At 39.0% G+C, this 15,167-nt stretch overlaps 1 protein-coding gene and 1 non-coding gene across 2 annotated transcripts; both read left to right on the plus strand.

Annotated features, from left to right (window-relative positions):
* Positions 1 to 5,689: 5,689 nt before the first annotated feature.
* Positions 5,690 to 5,811, plus strand: LOC124164610. Its single transcript, XR_006866080.1, has one exon. It is a non-coding gene; the product is annotated as a U5 spliceosomal RNA (small nuclear RNA).
* Positions 5,812 to 8,009: 2,198 nt separating this feature from the next.
* LOC124163598 (probable salivary secreted peptide) lies at positions 8,010 to 12,756 on the plus strand. The gene is made up of 3 exons (XM_046540614.1): positions 8,010 to 8,168; positions 10,167 to 10,307; positions 12,525 to 12,756. Exons 1-3 carry the CDS (start codon positions 8,028 to 8,030, stop codon positions 12,696 to 12,698), a joined length of 456 nt encoding a protein of 151 aa, XP_046396570.1. The 5' UTR covers positions 8,010 to 8,027; the 3' UTR covers positions 12,699 to 12,756.
* The last annotated feature ends 2,411 nt before the right edge of the window (positions 12,757 to 15,167 follow it).

The raw sequence follows: 15,167 nt of genomic DNA on the forward strand, positions 1-15,167 counted from the left end.
ACTAAAAATGACCATTCCGCTAATATTTTGTGTTGAAAAATGCCACTTTTTCAACTTCTAATAACAAAAAGAGGACACCAATTAGGTGACTGAGTTTTTTAATATAACATGCACTATCCTCCCTCTTTCAGGAAAATTAAACCTTAAGTTGCTCCCATGATTCAGAGTGCTTATATGATTTATTTTAGTGATGGTTGTAAAATGGCCGTCTACGGCACTTACGTTTCAGGACTTCCCCAAAAAGGTGAGTTGAATTTGATTATTGAGGTTCCTGTAAACCCCTATCATTCTTTAAGTTTGCCGCCAATTTATTTTTAATTTTATACCTAACATTCCAAAGAGCATAAAATGGCAAAATTTTAGCAAATATTTGTATTTACTAGATAATTGCAATTAGGCACAAATTGGTGAAATATTTGAAGAATAAGTACATAACTTTGTGATCTAAGCCTGATGGTAAGCATTCCAGGCCTTCTCAATCGTAGTGACTGTGCAATCTGGCAAGGTGTACTGCCTTCCTTTGATGGTCTTAGGCACCGGTACTTGCATTAACACATCAGTTGACGGTATCCAGCACTCATCTACATGTTTTGGCAACATGTATGACTTAGCCTTAGTGTCATGAAATTCACAAGAATTTCACCATCCTCAGCTGTTTGAACAACACAGCCAATGTACCATCTGTTTTCGTACACAGGAGCGACATAAGTTCCATGATTTTTAATAATGTTCTTGGCACAGGACTTTCCCTGTCTTTTGTAAACTAACTTTTTCTGACACTCTGAACTTGGGAAGAGAAAGTCGACTGATTAGTAACTCATTTTCACTGGTTGGAATGAAGCAGTGATGACTTCTTGTTCCCTCAATTTTTTTAGAATTTTTATACCGCATGTTCAGTTTTGGTTTCCTAATCTCTATATCATTACTGGAAACATACATTGCTTTTATGCCTTCAACATTTTTATCAACCCACTTAAATAAATCACTTGCTGACAAAATGTGTTGTCCACTGGGTCGTTGTAAACAGGCTCTTGCAGCTCAACGTTTTACAGTTCCCCCTATTCCATCACATACACTTTTCCCATGGCTTGTGGCAAAAAAATTCCATTCTGCTGACAAATCAAAGACTGATAAGTGTAAGCATAATTTTTTTTATATTTTTGAAATTTTTATACTGCCTTACTGCTCCGTCACTAAAAAATTTACATTTTGTAATTCCAGGAAACTTCTCCTTAATGAACTTAATTACTGATCTGATAAACACACATACTGTTACTGCATCATGATCTAAGCAGTCACTGATGATGCAAAAGCTCATAGAGAACACTTCATCATCACCTTTATGATAAATGACAAATGGATGAAGTTGCCTGACTGTTGTCCCAGAAGAATCCTTGAACTGCATCTTGTACAATGAAAGAGAAATTCACAGCAAAGTCAAGTAAAATTATGACCTCATCGGTTTTAATTCTTCTTTACACTGTTTTAAAAATTTGGCCTGAGATACAGCAGTGAAATGATGAGTAGTAAGGTGGTCTACCATATTCACAATCCGGTCCATATAATCATGAACATTTACTTGCATGTTCTCAATTGTTGCACGATCTGTGTGTGTCCACTGATGTGATAATAAGTAACAGTTACATCATCTGATAACTCCTTAGCTAAATGTTTGCTTAGCAATTCACTCAGCTACTTTTTACCAGGGCATTGCTCACACCTGTGCACCATACACCGATTGTCATCTATGTCACAAACTAGGGACTTCATTGCATCTTTGTATTCATTCAAACTGAAGGAAGTACATCTAGCATAAGCTTAACATTCTGGTGTTCCATACAAACACACACTGAATGGGTACCTCTTGCTCCAACTGTCACACACCTTTGGGACGCAATTGGCAAAATTTCGACAAACCTTCTTTTAATTGGGGGGATTGCTGCTTAAATATACTGTACAATTCTGTAAGGTTACACAAAAGTACTCTTTTTTGAACATGCACTCTCTTGGCTTCAATAACCACACTCACAGGGTCTTTCTTAACAGGACAAATGCGGCTAAATTCATCACTTTCATAAAATTTTATAACACCTTCTTTGATATCATCAGCTAGCTGTTTTCCTTTCTTCGGGGTCACATCTGGAAGTACACCTTTCTTTTTCCTCATATCTCGAGCTTGCTTCACTTGATATTCAGTTACATTAAATATTTCAGCAGTTTTTGAAACAGTCCAACTTGTTGGCACCAGCGTAAGGTTGGACAACTGCTTTTCCCGGTTTGATTCTTTACATTTCTTTTTGAGATCCTCTATCATTGCAAAGAAATCAATGCAATTATCACGTTTTGACTCTCTGTTTAAGTCATGCAAACTATTTCCAGGTAGATCTAAGCATGTGGTCACTTTTTCTTCCAGAAGTGAATTGACTGCTTTAATTTTGGTCCTGGCATTACTTAATCTTTTAATTTTGCTCACTTTCGAAATTTTGATGGGGAAACAGCCCAGACTTTCAAAACTCGAATTCTCACGTTTAAAATTATCTTCATGCTCAACACAATGTGGTGCATCTTCAACCTGAGGGTCCTCTAAACTCGATATAAAAGCTGCACATTTAGGGCATAACTTCTGACCAGGCTTCACAGATCTTCCACTATTTACTCCAATTTTTCTTGCTGTCTGCACAGTAATTTCCCTTAAGCTTTTTCGGAGTGGCCTAGAATGTGTACCAAAGGGATTGCAGCAAGAATGTATAGTTTTCCAAATATACACACTTGTGGTGGAGACAATCTTGTAAATCTGGTGAGACAGTTTCTGTAAAGGAGATATGACGAAAACCATTCTCCACAGTTAAGTTGTCTTTCAATTCCGATGGAAGATCACTTATGTAGCACAGTCCTTGTTCTTGTGTGAAAGTGGTCTTGTGGCATTCGTCATCTAAAAGTTTCCCAATAAATCATTGTGAAATCATCCCTCCATTGTGTAGAACACGGAAATTCACACAAAAAGGATTTGCAAACACCAGGGATGTGTAAATTCACAAAATGAGTAGTCCATACACCAGAACTCTATCCTTCAATCACAAAGACTGATGGTATAAGTGATGTCTACATTCTGCTGAGAGCTAAAGCATAGCAACATTGTAAGCACACTGTGTAGGAGAGGTATGTGTGGAAATATGAGAAAGTAAAAAATTGAAGTCTAGAGTCCAATGAAAGGAATTTCTAGTGTAACATACACATTCATGTTGCTTACAAAGTGTGAACTCTAAAGAAGACTTGAACTCGAAATAAGTCAAAAGGTCTCAAATTCCCATACACCTGGAAATTACGTCACTGTTGTGTACGAAAACAGATGGTACATTGGCTGAGTTGTTCAAACAGCTGAGAGGTATGGTTATTGAAATCTCACGTGTAGTGCCCCATACAGATAATTTACAGCTGATTATTCCATAATCCGGCATTTACATTACTTGAATTTCATTCTTGCACAATACTGATAATATAAACTCTATATTTAAAAAAAATGAAGTTTCCCGCGGTAATATACCAACACATCGAAACAAACCTTACGTTAGTTACAGGATCAAGCGACCAAGCAAGGACGATTTTCAGCATTTCGTGCAGAATAGTCTGTACTCATTGTCCTCGTACAGGTCTGACTACAATTTTTCTGCAGGTGTCACTGCAATTTTTAAAATATTTACTTGGCAACCAAACCTTGGCAGCGATTTATTTCTCTTTTTCCATTAATTTCATTGAGATATTTAAATTCATCATTCAAATTACTAAATAGTTCTCGAACCTCTACTCTTAACATCTTGCAGTCCTTATGTAAGTAGTTTTGCGGGATCTCATACTAATCCTCAAATCTGAAAATTGCATGTGAAATATTCATCAACTCCTCCTTGAAATTATTTCTAAACAATTGTCTTTGATGGCAATATATTAGAAAAGTTTATGAAAAGGTAAAAGAGTAAGGATTTCAAACTATATCTCATTTGTAAAATCATTACTTTCTGATAATTAGAGGGAAAAATTATTTCGAGGATACCTATTTTGTTTCGATGGCAAAACAGGAACAGTATCCACGACACAGGAAACTGAGTAAATCCAGGGAAAAATAAATCCTTACAAGAATTCAATCGATTTTGTGGTTGCGTAAATCTTATGCAAGAATTATGTATTCTCTGAGCCGAAAAGAAAATAAATACGGTGAGCGCTATTCCTGTAATTGTTGGATATATTTTGAGCCATAAAATTGGTCATTTATGCAAATTAAAAGCAAAAAAACAAGCGACGTCGTTGGTTTTTGTCAGGAGTGAAAGGTTTGGCGTCAAAGTAAAATAATTTAATAATCAACAAGAAAATTCACTTTCCCAGAATCTAAAATTTCAAGCCACTACAAATTCCTAAATATTTCTTTCTCCTAATTATGAACTAAAGCAATCAGCCACAAACTCTGGATAAGACTCGAAGAAATTATTTTCATGGTTTTGATTTTTCGAAACTTCTTCCATTAATTTCAATTTAAAATTTTTTAAACCATATCGAATTTACTAAATAGCTATGGAACTTTTTAATTTTGAAAACATTGTTTAATCTCGACTAACATCGCAAGAATACTAATGAAGAGTATTTTTAATCAAAATAAGGCCAACCACACCACTAAAGGACAATGAAAACAACAATTTCCTGAGTTTTGGTAAACTTCATTATTCTGAGAAATAGCTTAATTTCCATTCGTGCAATTTCAGTGAGATTGATTTCCATCATTTTCACGCTGGTGGATGAGAAGAAGAGTGAAAAAACAGGAAAAACACACGAAATTTAAATAGCACAAGATTGGCATTGATTTTTTCGGATGAGTGGTATTACACAATCTTTGACTGAAGAACAAAATTAAATAGTCGTAAAGTGCAATTATTATGGAAAACTTGAGTATGGTCTTAAAAATATGGGCCCGACAAAACTCGGCATTTTATTTTGATGAGCATTTCTTGTACCACAGTGATCGGGCGTCACTTAATCTGATTTAACTTCTAGCAATATGATTTCCCTTCTAGCAATAACTATGACCATCTATAGTAAGATCATATCTTTATCAGCGATATCATTTACTTAAAACAGCTCTTTCCCGTGGCTTACAATTAAGATTCCAGGCAACCAAAGGGTTTCGAACAGCAAACAGTTCATAGTGATACCATAAACGTATATCAAATATAACTGAAGCAGTTTTAAGTTCCTCTTTTACCATTATCAATAAAAATATTCCAAATTCACAGAGTGAGAAGCGATGGGAGCAAAAATAAAAGAACTTAGGGTGTAGTGACCAGCACGGAGAAAAATTAATCCAATCCGTTTATTCACTGCCTTTTTATATTTGAGTTTGTAAACAAACCACCATGTTGTTTGTTTAAATAAATAAATTAAAATTAACAATCGTAGTGAGGAGGCATTATGGTAGTGAGGGACGCGGAAAGAAAAACTAAGGGAACCGTGTACGGAGAGAACTAAGAGATAGACTTGTTCTAAAAAGATCGGGAGAAAACCTAACATAGTGGTGTACAGAGAAAAAAGAAGATTAAAGAAGAAATTAAAAGAGAGACGTGTTCTTAAAAGATCGGCAGAAAGAAGAAAAGGACGCAAAGAAAAAGGAGCCGCCTACGAGAGAGAAAGATCGCGGAGAAAGAGATACGGCAGAACTCAGTTCGAAGTCAGTTCGTATAAATCTTTCGCCTTTTACCAAAGATTTCCGCGGCGGGAGTTCAATTGTATGTATTGATTGACTATTTTGATTGAGACCATTATAACAGAAAGAGAAATTACGCAATATATTAGTATGATATCAGATTGTAAATTGGGCCCAATTAGTCTCCTTAACGAAATTTAGAATACAATCCGTAAAAAATGGTTTTCGTGCATATTATTTCTTAATTAAGTGTATTTCTGTACCCTAGGGTAACACGAAATAAGAGGTCGAAGGTGAGTTTCGTTACAAGGTTTCCTCGAAAAATAATGGTTAGGAGGAAGTGAATGCCGTGTTTTGGTAGAACGGGAGACAGAGGCCTCAGATGAGATGCAAAGTAGTTGATGATGAAGTGAAAAAGAGGCGTTGTGCAATTGCTAAAATGCAAACTGATACGAAAATTCGGTGGAAAGCTTCGTCAAAAACAATCTTCGGAATGTTGACAATTGATGATGATTGTTGCCATGGAATTTCTGCTCGCCTGTGGTCTTGACTATGGTATCTGGCAAATGGCAAAAATGTTTATTCAATTCGAAAGGAATTGAATCACGCTATCGAAGCTATGGAAACTTAGATCAATTAATCCCAATTAAATAATTTTCCCGCCACAAAACCGAGCATCATACACCCGATTGTACGTTGAAAATTCCTTCTACGCCGCTGAAACTGTGAAAAGTAACGGTTTAATTACGACTTATGAACCACTTTTGGAGTAAAGTACATAAAAGTACTTATTAACAGTAAATATTTACATGCATGTAGTTGGGAGAATAAATTTTAACTTTTTTTCATTCTCAATTCAGAAAAAAGCTGGTTTCTGGCAAACTTAATTTTACTACTGTTCGTGCTGTGCACTAATAGGTTTCACAGTTAAATTTTGCCTATTTAATTTTCCAAATTCATCAGCGGCGTTCTAGAGGCTAAAAGTATGCCACCTAATCTTTTCAAGAGCCGTGACGTTCATTCATTGCTCAACGACATTATTTAGGACCAGAACTACGCGCATCCCAAACTTATGGCATGAAAGAAAAGCTACACACAGATCGACCTGTTGATACTACTGAGCATATTCTGCGGTAACGGTGAGTAAAGAATCATCCGTGTACTTGCTGCAACCCTGAGGATGTGCCCCAAATCGGACTCAAAGCATCGGCAAAAATAGGGTGGTTTCCTATTATTTTTTTATTGGCTAAATCGAAAGATTATCACTCCTGGAGTACGAATTTCACGCTCTTAGATTTTTGAATAACGATATCTATTTTTCGCGATTAAACGAAAAGTGAAAATTTTCAAGCGCGCGAAAACGCGACGGCTAAGTAGGAATGCTGGGAAAATTCCGTGTGACGTCATTGTGGCTCCCGGCTCTGCCACGTGAGGTGACCTTGGGGCGAGGCTTTCAGCGCTGATACGACGCAGGCTGCTCGCAGGTAGCAGAGTACCTTGCTAGCAGGTAGCGCTTGGCTTATATAAGGATTATTAATACCCTATCAAACGAAGGAAAGTTTCCGAACTTAAGTAATTTAAATGGATGATTGTTAAGAGATGTTTCCCTGAGCTCTGTGCCTCATGCGTGCATTGGTAATCTCAGACGATGTAAAACTCCTATCTTCTCGTATAGAAACTAGGTCCCTGTGACGTCACGTGGAGTGGAATCGCATGGGCGCCAATCTGGCGTTTTTCAAATGAGGCTAAAATTGACCGTTAACATTCGTCTAAACTGGGATTTCTAAAACCAAATAATTTGTATATTCATATATGAATACACTAATGGTGGGTAAGGAATCGCAATCAATGCATTTCGTTTTCTTTGATGAAGGAAATTACCCTATTGAGTTTTTAACCCGGTGGAAATCCCAACAAAAGTTTACCTGACACCTATTTCTGTATAATTTTTTCATGTACCTAATGAGCTTATTGGAGAGCAAATGATTGTAAACGGCGTTTTTCTCCATCGATGATGCTCATAGCAGGTATGATAAATATATACTATTCTATTCCCCGTGGATTTCGCTGCACTCTGCAAGAGCAAATACTATAACCCTTACGCCAGGTGCACCGACGCGGAAATCTGTGCTCGGGGGGGCGGGTGTCATGATGAGTGCAGCGGAGAAAGCGACCGAAGGCCAAGAAGCCAAGATAGCAAACACATCAAATCTATCCTTGGATTGCACTTGGAGCGGCCCCGTTTATTGGGGCTGTTTCGTTCGCGCCTGACGAAGTGTCGCAAGTGGAGGCGCCTTACTTAAAGCGGTGACTCGCGCCGTCCGCCCACACGACTCCAGACATGCCCCGAGCCACGCCGATGTTCCTGCTGCCACTCCTGCTGCTGCTGGTGGGCCCTACGTGGGCCCAGGACCCGCTCGACGAGGTCTTCCCACCGAGGCAACCCAGACAGCCGCATGACCTCATCCTCTGCGACATGAAGGTGCGAAAAAACCAAACTAGCCCCAAAATTCATTACCTTATTCCTCCACTCCCAGTTATTCCTCCTCACCATAGGCGGATCTAGGGGGAGGCACGGGGGAACGTCCCCCTCCCCCAGACCATTAAAAAATATGCAGGACTTTAAATACGGTCCCGTTATCATTGCGTTCGTTTTGTATTACGGGGTATCCTTGTGCTCCCCCAGAAAGAAATTTCAGGATCCAGGATTTTTTCGGGGGGAGGGGTCTAACAGGCAAACGATCTTATCATTTCTCATATTAAAAACAACATACAACAATTACTGTACGAATCATTCTCTTTATTTTAATATGAAATTTATTAATATTGTATTAAAATATTGAGGCTCCATAATGCACAAAACAAAGCTAATGTAATAATAACGGTATTAAAAATCTTCCCTTTTTTTAAGCATGTAGGGGGCTCCCCCTAAATCCGCCTATGATTGATCCCCTTGGTCTGTCAATGGATAGAGAAAACTTTTCGCTTGTCTATTGTCGCTGTTTTCGGTGGCACGAATATTACAAGAGGATCCTCAAGTCGGCCTCCAAATCTGTTGTAACCCACGGCGCATTTCAATGGACTTTCTGAAGTTACCACTCGCGTCGCTGACGGACAAAGTGATCCGAGTTGAACGGGATTGTGAGGTATAATGAGGGGCATTAACCGAAATTGACATAAAAGATGATATGACCGATCAAATTCATGACTTATCAATTTTATTCCACCAAATAAAATACGTGATGCTGAAAAATATTGTTAAAAGCGGATCGTATTGGACTCATCACCGCGCCGAGGACATTTCGATAACTGATTAAAATGCGACCGAAGTAGCGACGGATATCAGTCCTCCATCGCATAAAATTGGGCCTCCTGGTCGGTGGTGAACAGGAAGTGTAGATTGTTGCAGACGCTGCTACTTCTGAACTGATTGTCAAGATTAATTTGTTAATTTTTCAAGTTATCCTTTTTACCCTATTAGCGTATCCGTTTTTATTTATTTGATTTTAGGAGACGTAATTGTTAAAGTTCTACTTTATTATAGCCGAGTCCAAAGCTTGTGAAACAAAGTACTGATAATTAGTAAAGAAATTTCTATTGTTCAAATATTTGTACAGTTTTTTCTATACTTTCCCTTGACTCTTTGCGGGCCAACATCGAGGCTGGCTCGACTGGCCTGGTGCAAGCATCATGTCCAAACTCAAGTTGAGCTCAACATCGCAAGGTTGTGTAAGGAGATTATACAATGGCAATGTTTCAAGAGATGTCACACATAGATAATTTTTAAATAATAAATTCCTTAATTGAACCAACAGCATAATATAAAAGTCAGTGTAACTTTACTTTAAACAACAAAATAAAACATTTAAAAGGCGGGGGATCGGGTTAGTGTGGTGGCTAGAGTGTTGGCTTCCCACCCGGTGCACTCGGGTTCAAATCCCGGCAGTGGCACTTTTCAGAGACTGTTCGATCCCCGCTTGATTGTTGTGTGGAGAACATTTCAAGTACAACACTCTGTCCGTCGGATGGGACGTTACACCGTGGTCCCCTTGGCGCCTTTCGTTAAGAGCAGGCTAATGCCGACGCCGAGTTTCTCTCCACCCTTCCTTCATGGCGCAAATGACCTAAGCTGTCGGTCGCCTCCTTCAAAATACCATACCATTTAAAAAGCACCAATGAATGCTATGAATTCTTCAGTTTTTTTACAAAAATTAATTTCAACCAGACTATTTGTATTGAAAAAAATGGAGCGCAAAGGGTTAACATATGCGTCCTACCCGGACCTCGCCTACATTTGACAACGACAAGTTCTCTCCTCCTCTGTCTATCTCTGTACTACCCTTTTCCCACCAGCAAAGACCCCCGACAGTGTCCCGGGTCTCACGAAAGTCACCGTCCTCCACTTGCTTTAGCCGCACCTACTCAGTCGCAAATATAATCCGAACCGGGTTTATCATGCCTCTCTTGTTTTCCCACGCAGCCAGGCGACCAGCTTCTGATGCGTACGCAGGTGAAGCAGAAGGGCCAGTTTCTATCCTACGTGGACATGGACTTCATGTACCCGCCCGTGATTGGATACGAATTCACCGAGGTCATCCACTGCATAAAGGTCACCGACAAGGTGAGTCCTAACACGTTCCTTCTATCTTTTCCTCGTGAATGGCACCTCAGAGCAGTGGCGGATATTGGGGGGGGGGGCTGAGAGGGCTATAGCCCCTTTGGGTATCCATTTTACACTAGATACACTAGTAGAATGGTAATTTTTTCGACCCCCACTACTGCTGGAATTTTAACTCCCACGTAGCCTCCCCATGTCCCTATCCTGGATCCGCCACTGCCTAGGAGTAAAAACATACATAAGACCTAAATGAAGCTACGTAGCACCAATTGTGGACGCCAAAATTGTAACCCAAAATTCAGTTTAAATGTACTGGAAAATGACAATAGGTTGCAAATAAAATGTGTATTAGATTTTGTTTTAATTTTTAGAGTACTTCTCCGCGAGTATTCAAATAAATTGAAATAAATATCATAATATGGATAAATTGCGGAAACGACTGACCACGTCACTGAGTAGAATTTTGATGTCTTTATTTTATTCAAAAATTAAAACTTTTAGTGAATTCCTCACTTTTATTTTCCCGACCTGGTTCCCGACAGTTTTACCTTGTCATCACCAAAGAAATTTTATCGAGAAGACGAAATAAATAGCATTAAATACATACGTAATCGTCACAGACAGCCAATCAAACCCATCACGTGGTCTTCGATTTTCCATTTATAGCTTGGTCGTATCGCATGCTGGCAGGAGTTACTTAAACAGTACCAGGGAATAGAGTAGAAAGTTAGTTCAGTGCATAACTTTTTGCACAATGAAAGGGCACTTACTTGCCAATCCAAAGAAACGTCTCCATCAACTTTGTGACTAGATCATAACGGTACATTATGCAGCGTAATCGAGAAAACATCACTCTCACACGACCAGACTTTTTTTGTGACTTACTACTGGTATCAAACTCATGCTAAGTGTCGAAATCTGGGTCAGACTATTAACACTTTATGGAAAAAACTATGTTAGTATATCTGTGATTATGTTTCATGCTACTAATTTACAATCACAGGTTTCCGCGGCATTACATGGATAAAGTCAGAAATCTATAAATTCGGCTTCAACTCTATGAAAATTCATGTTGAATGAATATAAACAGACTTCGTAAATTTTCACTGAATTTATTTTATGGTACGACGCGTTTCGACGCTAAGGCGTCATTCTCGTGTACAAAGATAATAAACGGGCCAACCTCAATTTATATCCGCTAGGGACTATTAAGTGAGGTAATGGTAGGGGGGATGAAGTCAGCATTTTTGGTCTCCATATTCGTACGTTGGAAAAGATTTTATAAAAATTCGCAAGCTATAAGAGGAAAATTCCTGGTTTTCGCGCCTAAAATCCCCGAAATATGTGTGAAAAACGAAGATTCTTTCCAACTGTAGTGAATCATTATCAACATACCCGGACGGAGTCCGAAAATGCTGACATAAGTCTTTCTACTAATCTTGAAATTTTTGGGGTGCATAGAGTAGAACCTTGCCAATAGTTGCTCGCATCCAAAATATTAAAATATCCATTTGAGGAATTTCTCCGGGTTTTCAGTCGAGTAAATGTCTCCATGGTCTCCGACTCAGGTGCCGTCGAAACCTAACCTAAACGTTGGCGGCCACATTCGGAGAAGACATTAACCCGGCTTAAAAACCAGGGAGAATTTTCAGAATATCATTCGTCGGGAAAGCATCAAATTATACTTGGTAATGTCTCCATGGCTTCTGGGTATCAAAACGCAGGATTTTTTGGTGACGATAGTTTTGCTTAGGTATAAAGTTAGTATTGACAAATTTTTCCCGAGTTTTTACGGAAAGACTTTGACTGACTGTCCTTTATGATAGAAAAATAAAAAAATTGTTTACAAAATTTCTTATCATGATGAACAAATTTGCTTTAAATTATTCTGATAGCTTTTAAAAGTGCTTCGAAATTACACTTTATGCAAACCACGTTTTTCATCAAAATTTGCCCAGCCGCCCTTTTAAAAATGGCTCCCAAAAAAAAGAATGGCTTGTAAATTTTTTTCAAATGGTGTTTTGTGATTGTCTACTTGTAGGGAACCAATGATTAAAAAATCAGGATAATCAAAAATGTTGAACAACATTACCTAGGTGATTCGGAATGGATTGATCCTAAAAAAATCCAACGCGGTGAAATCCAGAAGCCATGGAGAAATCAGTTGGTAGTTAATTGAAATGTCTTCTCTAATTCTCTTATTTTCCCATTCCACAATAGGTTAGCGACGGTAATGGCGGATACGCGACCATCAAGAGCGGAGGCCTCAACCAGAATGCGGTCACCATCAACCTCCGCTCGCAACTCGGCAAAGGGATCGAGTTCATATTGGAAGTGTACGGACAGGACCCGACGGCGGCGCCTCCAGCCGCCACCACCGACAGCAACAATTGAGCGCGATTAAGCGCTGACGTTGTATTTTCTGCTCTCAATATAATCACTGTCGAAGCCATTTCTCTCTCTCTGAGAAGGAAGTCTTTGATTTCAAAACTTCACTTATCCTATTCATGTTACCGTACCAATGGATAGCAAGGGAAACTAAACGGAAGCCGAAACAAGTAAAATTTCAATAGTTTCGTTCCCGGGAGCGAAATGTAGAAACGAAATGGATTTAAACCTCGGGAGCTAAACTCAGGGTCGAAACGAAATCGGAGTCAAAACTACTTCGGGTCGAAACTGAACTAAAACTCTGGGACGAAACGAAACAATGTTTCGCACCGGAGGGACCACGCGCTTTACCTTCGAATAGTTCAGTTTCGACCCACACACCAAGTACGAAGTATGGTTGAATTAAGTACAGGTTCGGCCTACCGCCGTTAGATTCATGGTGCACCCATAATTTTACCACTAACAGGAGAGCGGTGAAGGCAAACCGGCCATTCGATTTTTAAGTTCAATGTTTTAACCTCTCTACACGTATGTCAAACTTAATGGGTCGAAACTATTCCGTCTTATCCCCCTCCACTCAACTTTTGGGATCGAAACTTTAATATGAGCAGCGGAGTTTCGATTAAATCGTTTCATTCCCGGGAGTAAAGTTTCGTCCCGGGTCGAAACTAAACTCCTTGGTGATTTTGATTTCGTGCAGGAAAGAAACTAAACCTAGGCCTCGCATTGTCATTTCCTTCCGAGTCGTAACGTAACATTTTCGTTTCGTTTCACTTGCCATCCCTGACCGTGCCTACTACCATTGCTCGAAAACGAGCATCTCTTCTACCGGGGATGTTCCCAAAAAGCAAGTGTTGCATGTACGTGTTTGTCTGTGAGTGGTTTCTCAATCAAGGATAACTTAGTGAGGCCCCTTTGTCCCTCGAAAAGTTTACTTCGAATTGAGTGGCTGCTTTAAAGGGTTACCGCTTGAGATGCTGGGTTTGGTCACTGCTGCAAGTCCTCCCATTCCAGCAAATCAATACAATAATTTATTTCGTACCTGTGGCGGGATCAATAACGCTACGGCCATTGGAGACTACTTATCTGTTTCACTATTGCGGCCGTAGAGATAACTTCACCCACTCAACTACATGAGAAGAATACGAGTCCTACCACCACGCATACCCTGCTGCGTCGGTATTGAAGAGTCTCTTTCAGTTTAACACGAACAAGAACTAAGAGAAGACACTATCGGTGTTACAATTCTTTATTTCTGCTCCGTTCCTTGAGCTTGGAGGGTGAAATAAGGCTGTGCAATTATAATCAGTTAAAAGATAAACGAAGTAACGGAGATTTAAGCTATATTTTATGCAGTATCTTAAGCATGAATATTGGTACTACATGGGCATAAGTTTGTGTCATTGAGTGTCATTTCTAGTCCGAGACAATACAGCGCTAATGCACAGAGGGACCGCATTAGCGTACTCGGCTCCTATTTCGAGGGTCACAGGTGCAAATCCTGCTTTAAGTCATTTCTAGTAATGTAACAATAGTTTATCTCGAAGTTAGCCACGAAAGATAGGACATGTAATACTTACAACACGTTCATTCAGCACACTATAGATTCCTGCAATCTTTCTGAAAAAAGAAAAAGCTGAGATACTTTGAATTTTGATTGAATATTTTGAAGAAGGAATTATTTGTTTCTGTCGTTGACCTCCGTAGAAATTCCGAAGTTTTAGAAGTGATTTTTTGAAGGCCTCGTTCAATTACGTTAGTGCAGTACTTATTCACGATTATCATTATTTACGTGTTTCCGTGAATTTATCATTGAAGATTGGCCGTATATTATTTATATTCAACGTTTTCAAACCACACTAGGTGTTAGCTACCTCTCGCGTGAAAGAAAGAGCCAAGATACTTTTTTTGAATGAATCTTTAAGGGAAGAAGATTGATTCTGACGAAAATTCTGATGAAAAAGAAGATGGGTGATGGGATATCGGAGCATGACACTTACACCGAACAACAGTGCAGAGATGATGAACTATTGTAAAAGGGAAGTTACCTTGTGCATGTTGGGAAGTATGGAGTTACAATGCGGAATACGCAGAGATAAAGACCAGATGTCAGAACATAAAAGTATATCGTTGTTATCAAGAGGAGTGGTCTTACTGGCAACAAAATTGGATTCAGAACACGAATAGATTTTTTTCGTACGATATTCATTGAATGAATTATAGAGAAAATTGTAAATAGCACTAATACGGGTAGAGAAAGTCACTGAAAATTATTCCCGTAGCAGAGATGCTAAAGAAACAGACAGGGTATAATTTAAATGCCTGATTGGCATTTTGCTTTTAGCTGGGATAAATAAAACTGAGTAACAGAATTTATTAGATTTGTGGAACCAAAGTGCATTAGGAGTGGAAATATGGTGTTCTTCCATAGCCACAACATATTTCTCTTTTTCCCTATGCGTCTCCGTTTCGACA

This window comes from Ischnura elegans, chromosome 8 (genome assembly GCF_921293095.1).
Source record: "Ischnura elegans chromosome 8, ioIscEleg1.1, whole genome shotgun sequence".
In the NCBI taxonomy this organism is placed as follows: domain Eukaryota; kingdom Metazoa; phylum Arthropoda; class Insecta; order Odonata; family Coenagrionidae; genus Ischnura; species Ischnura elegans.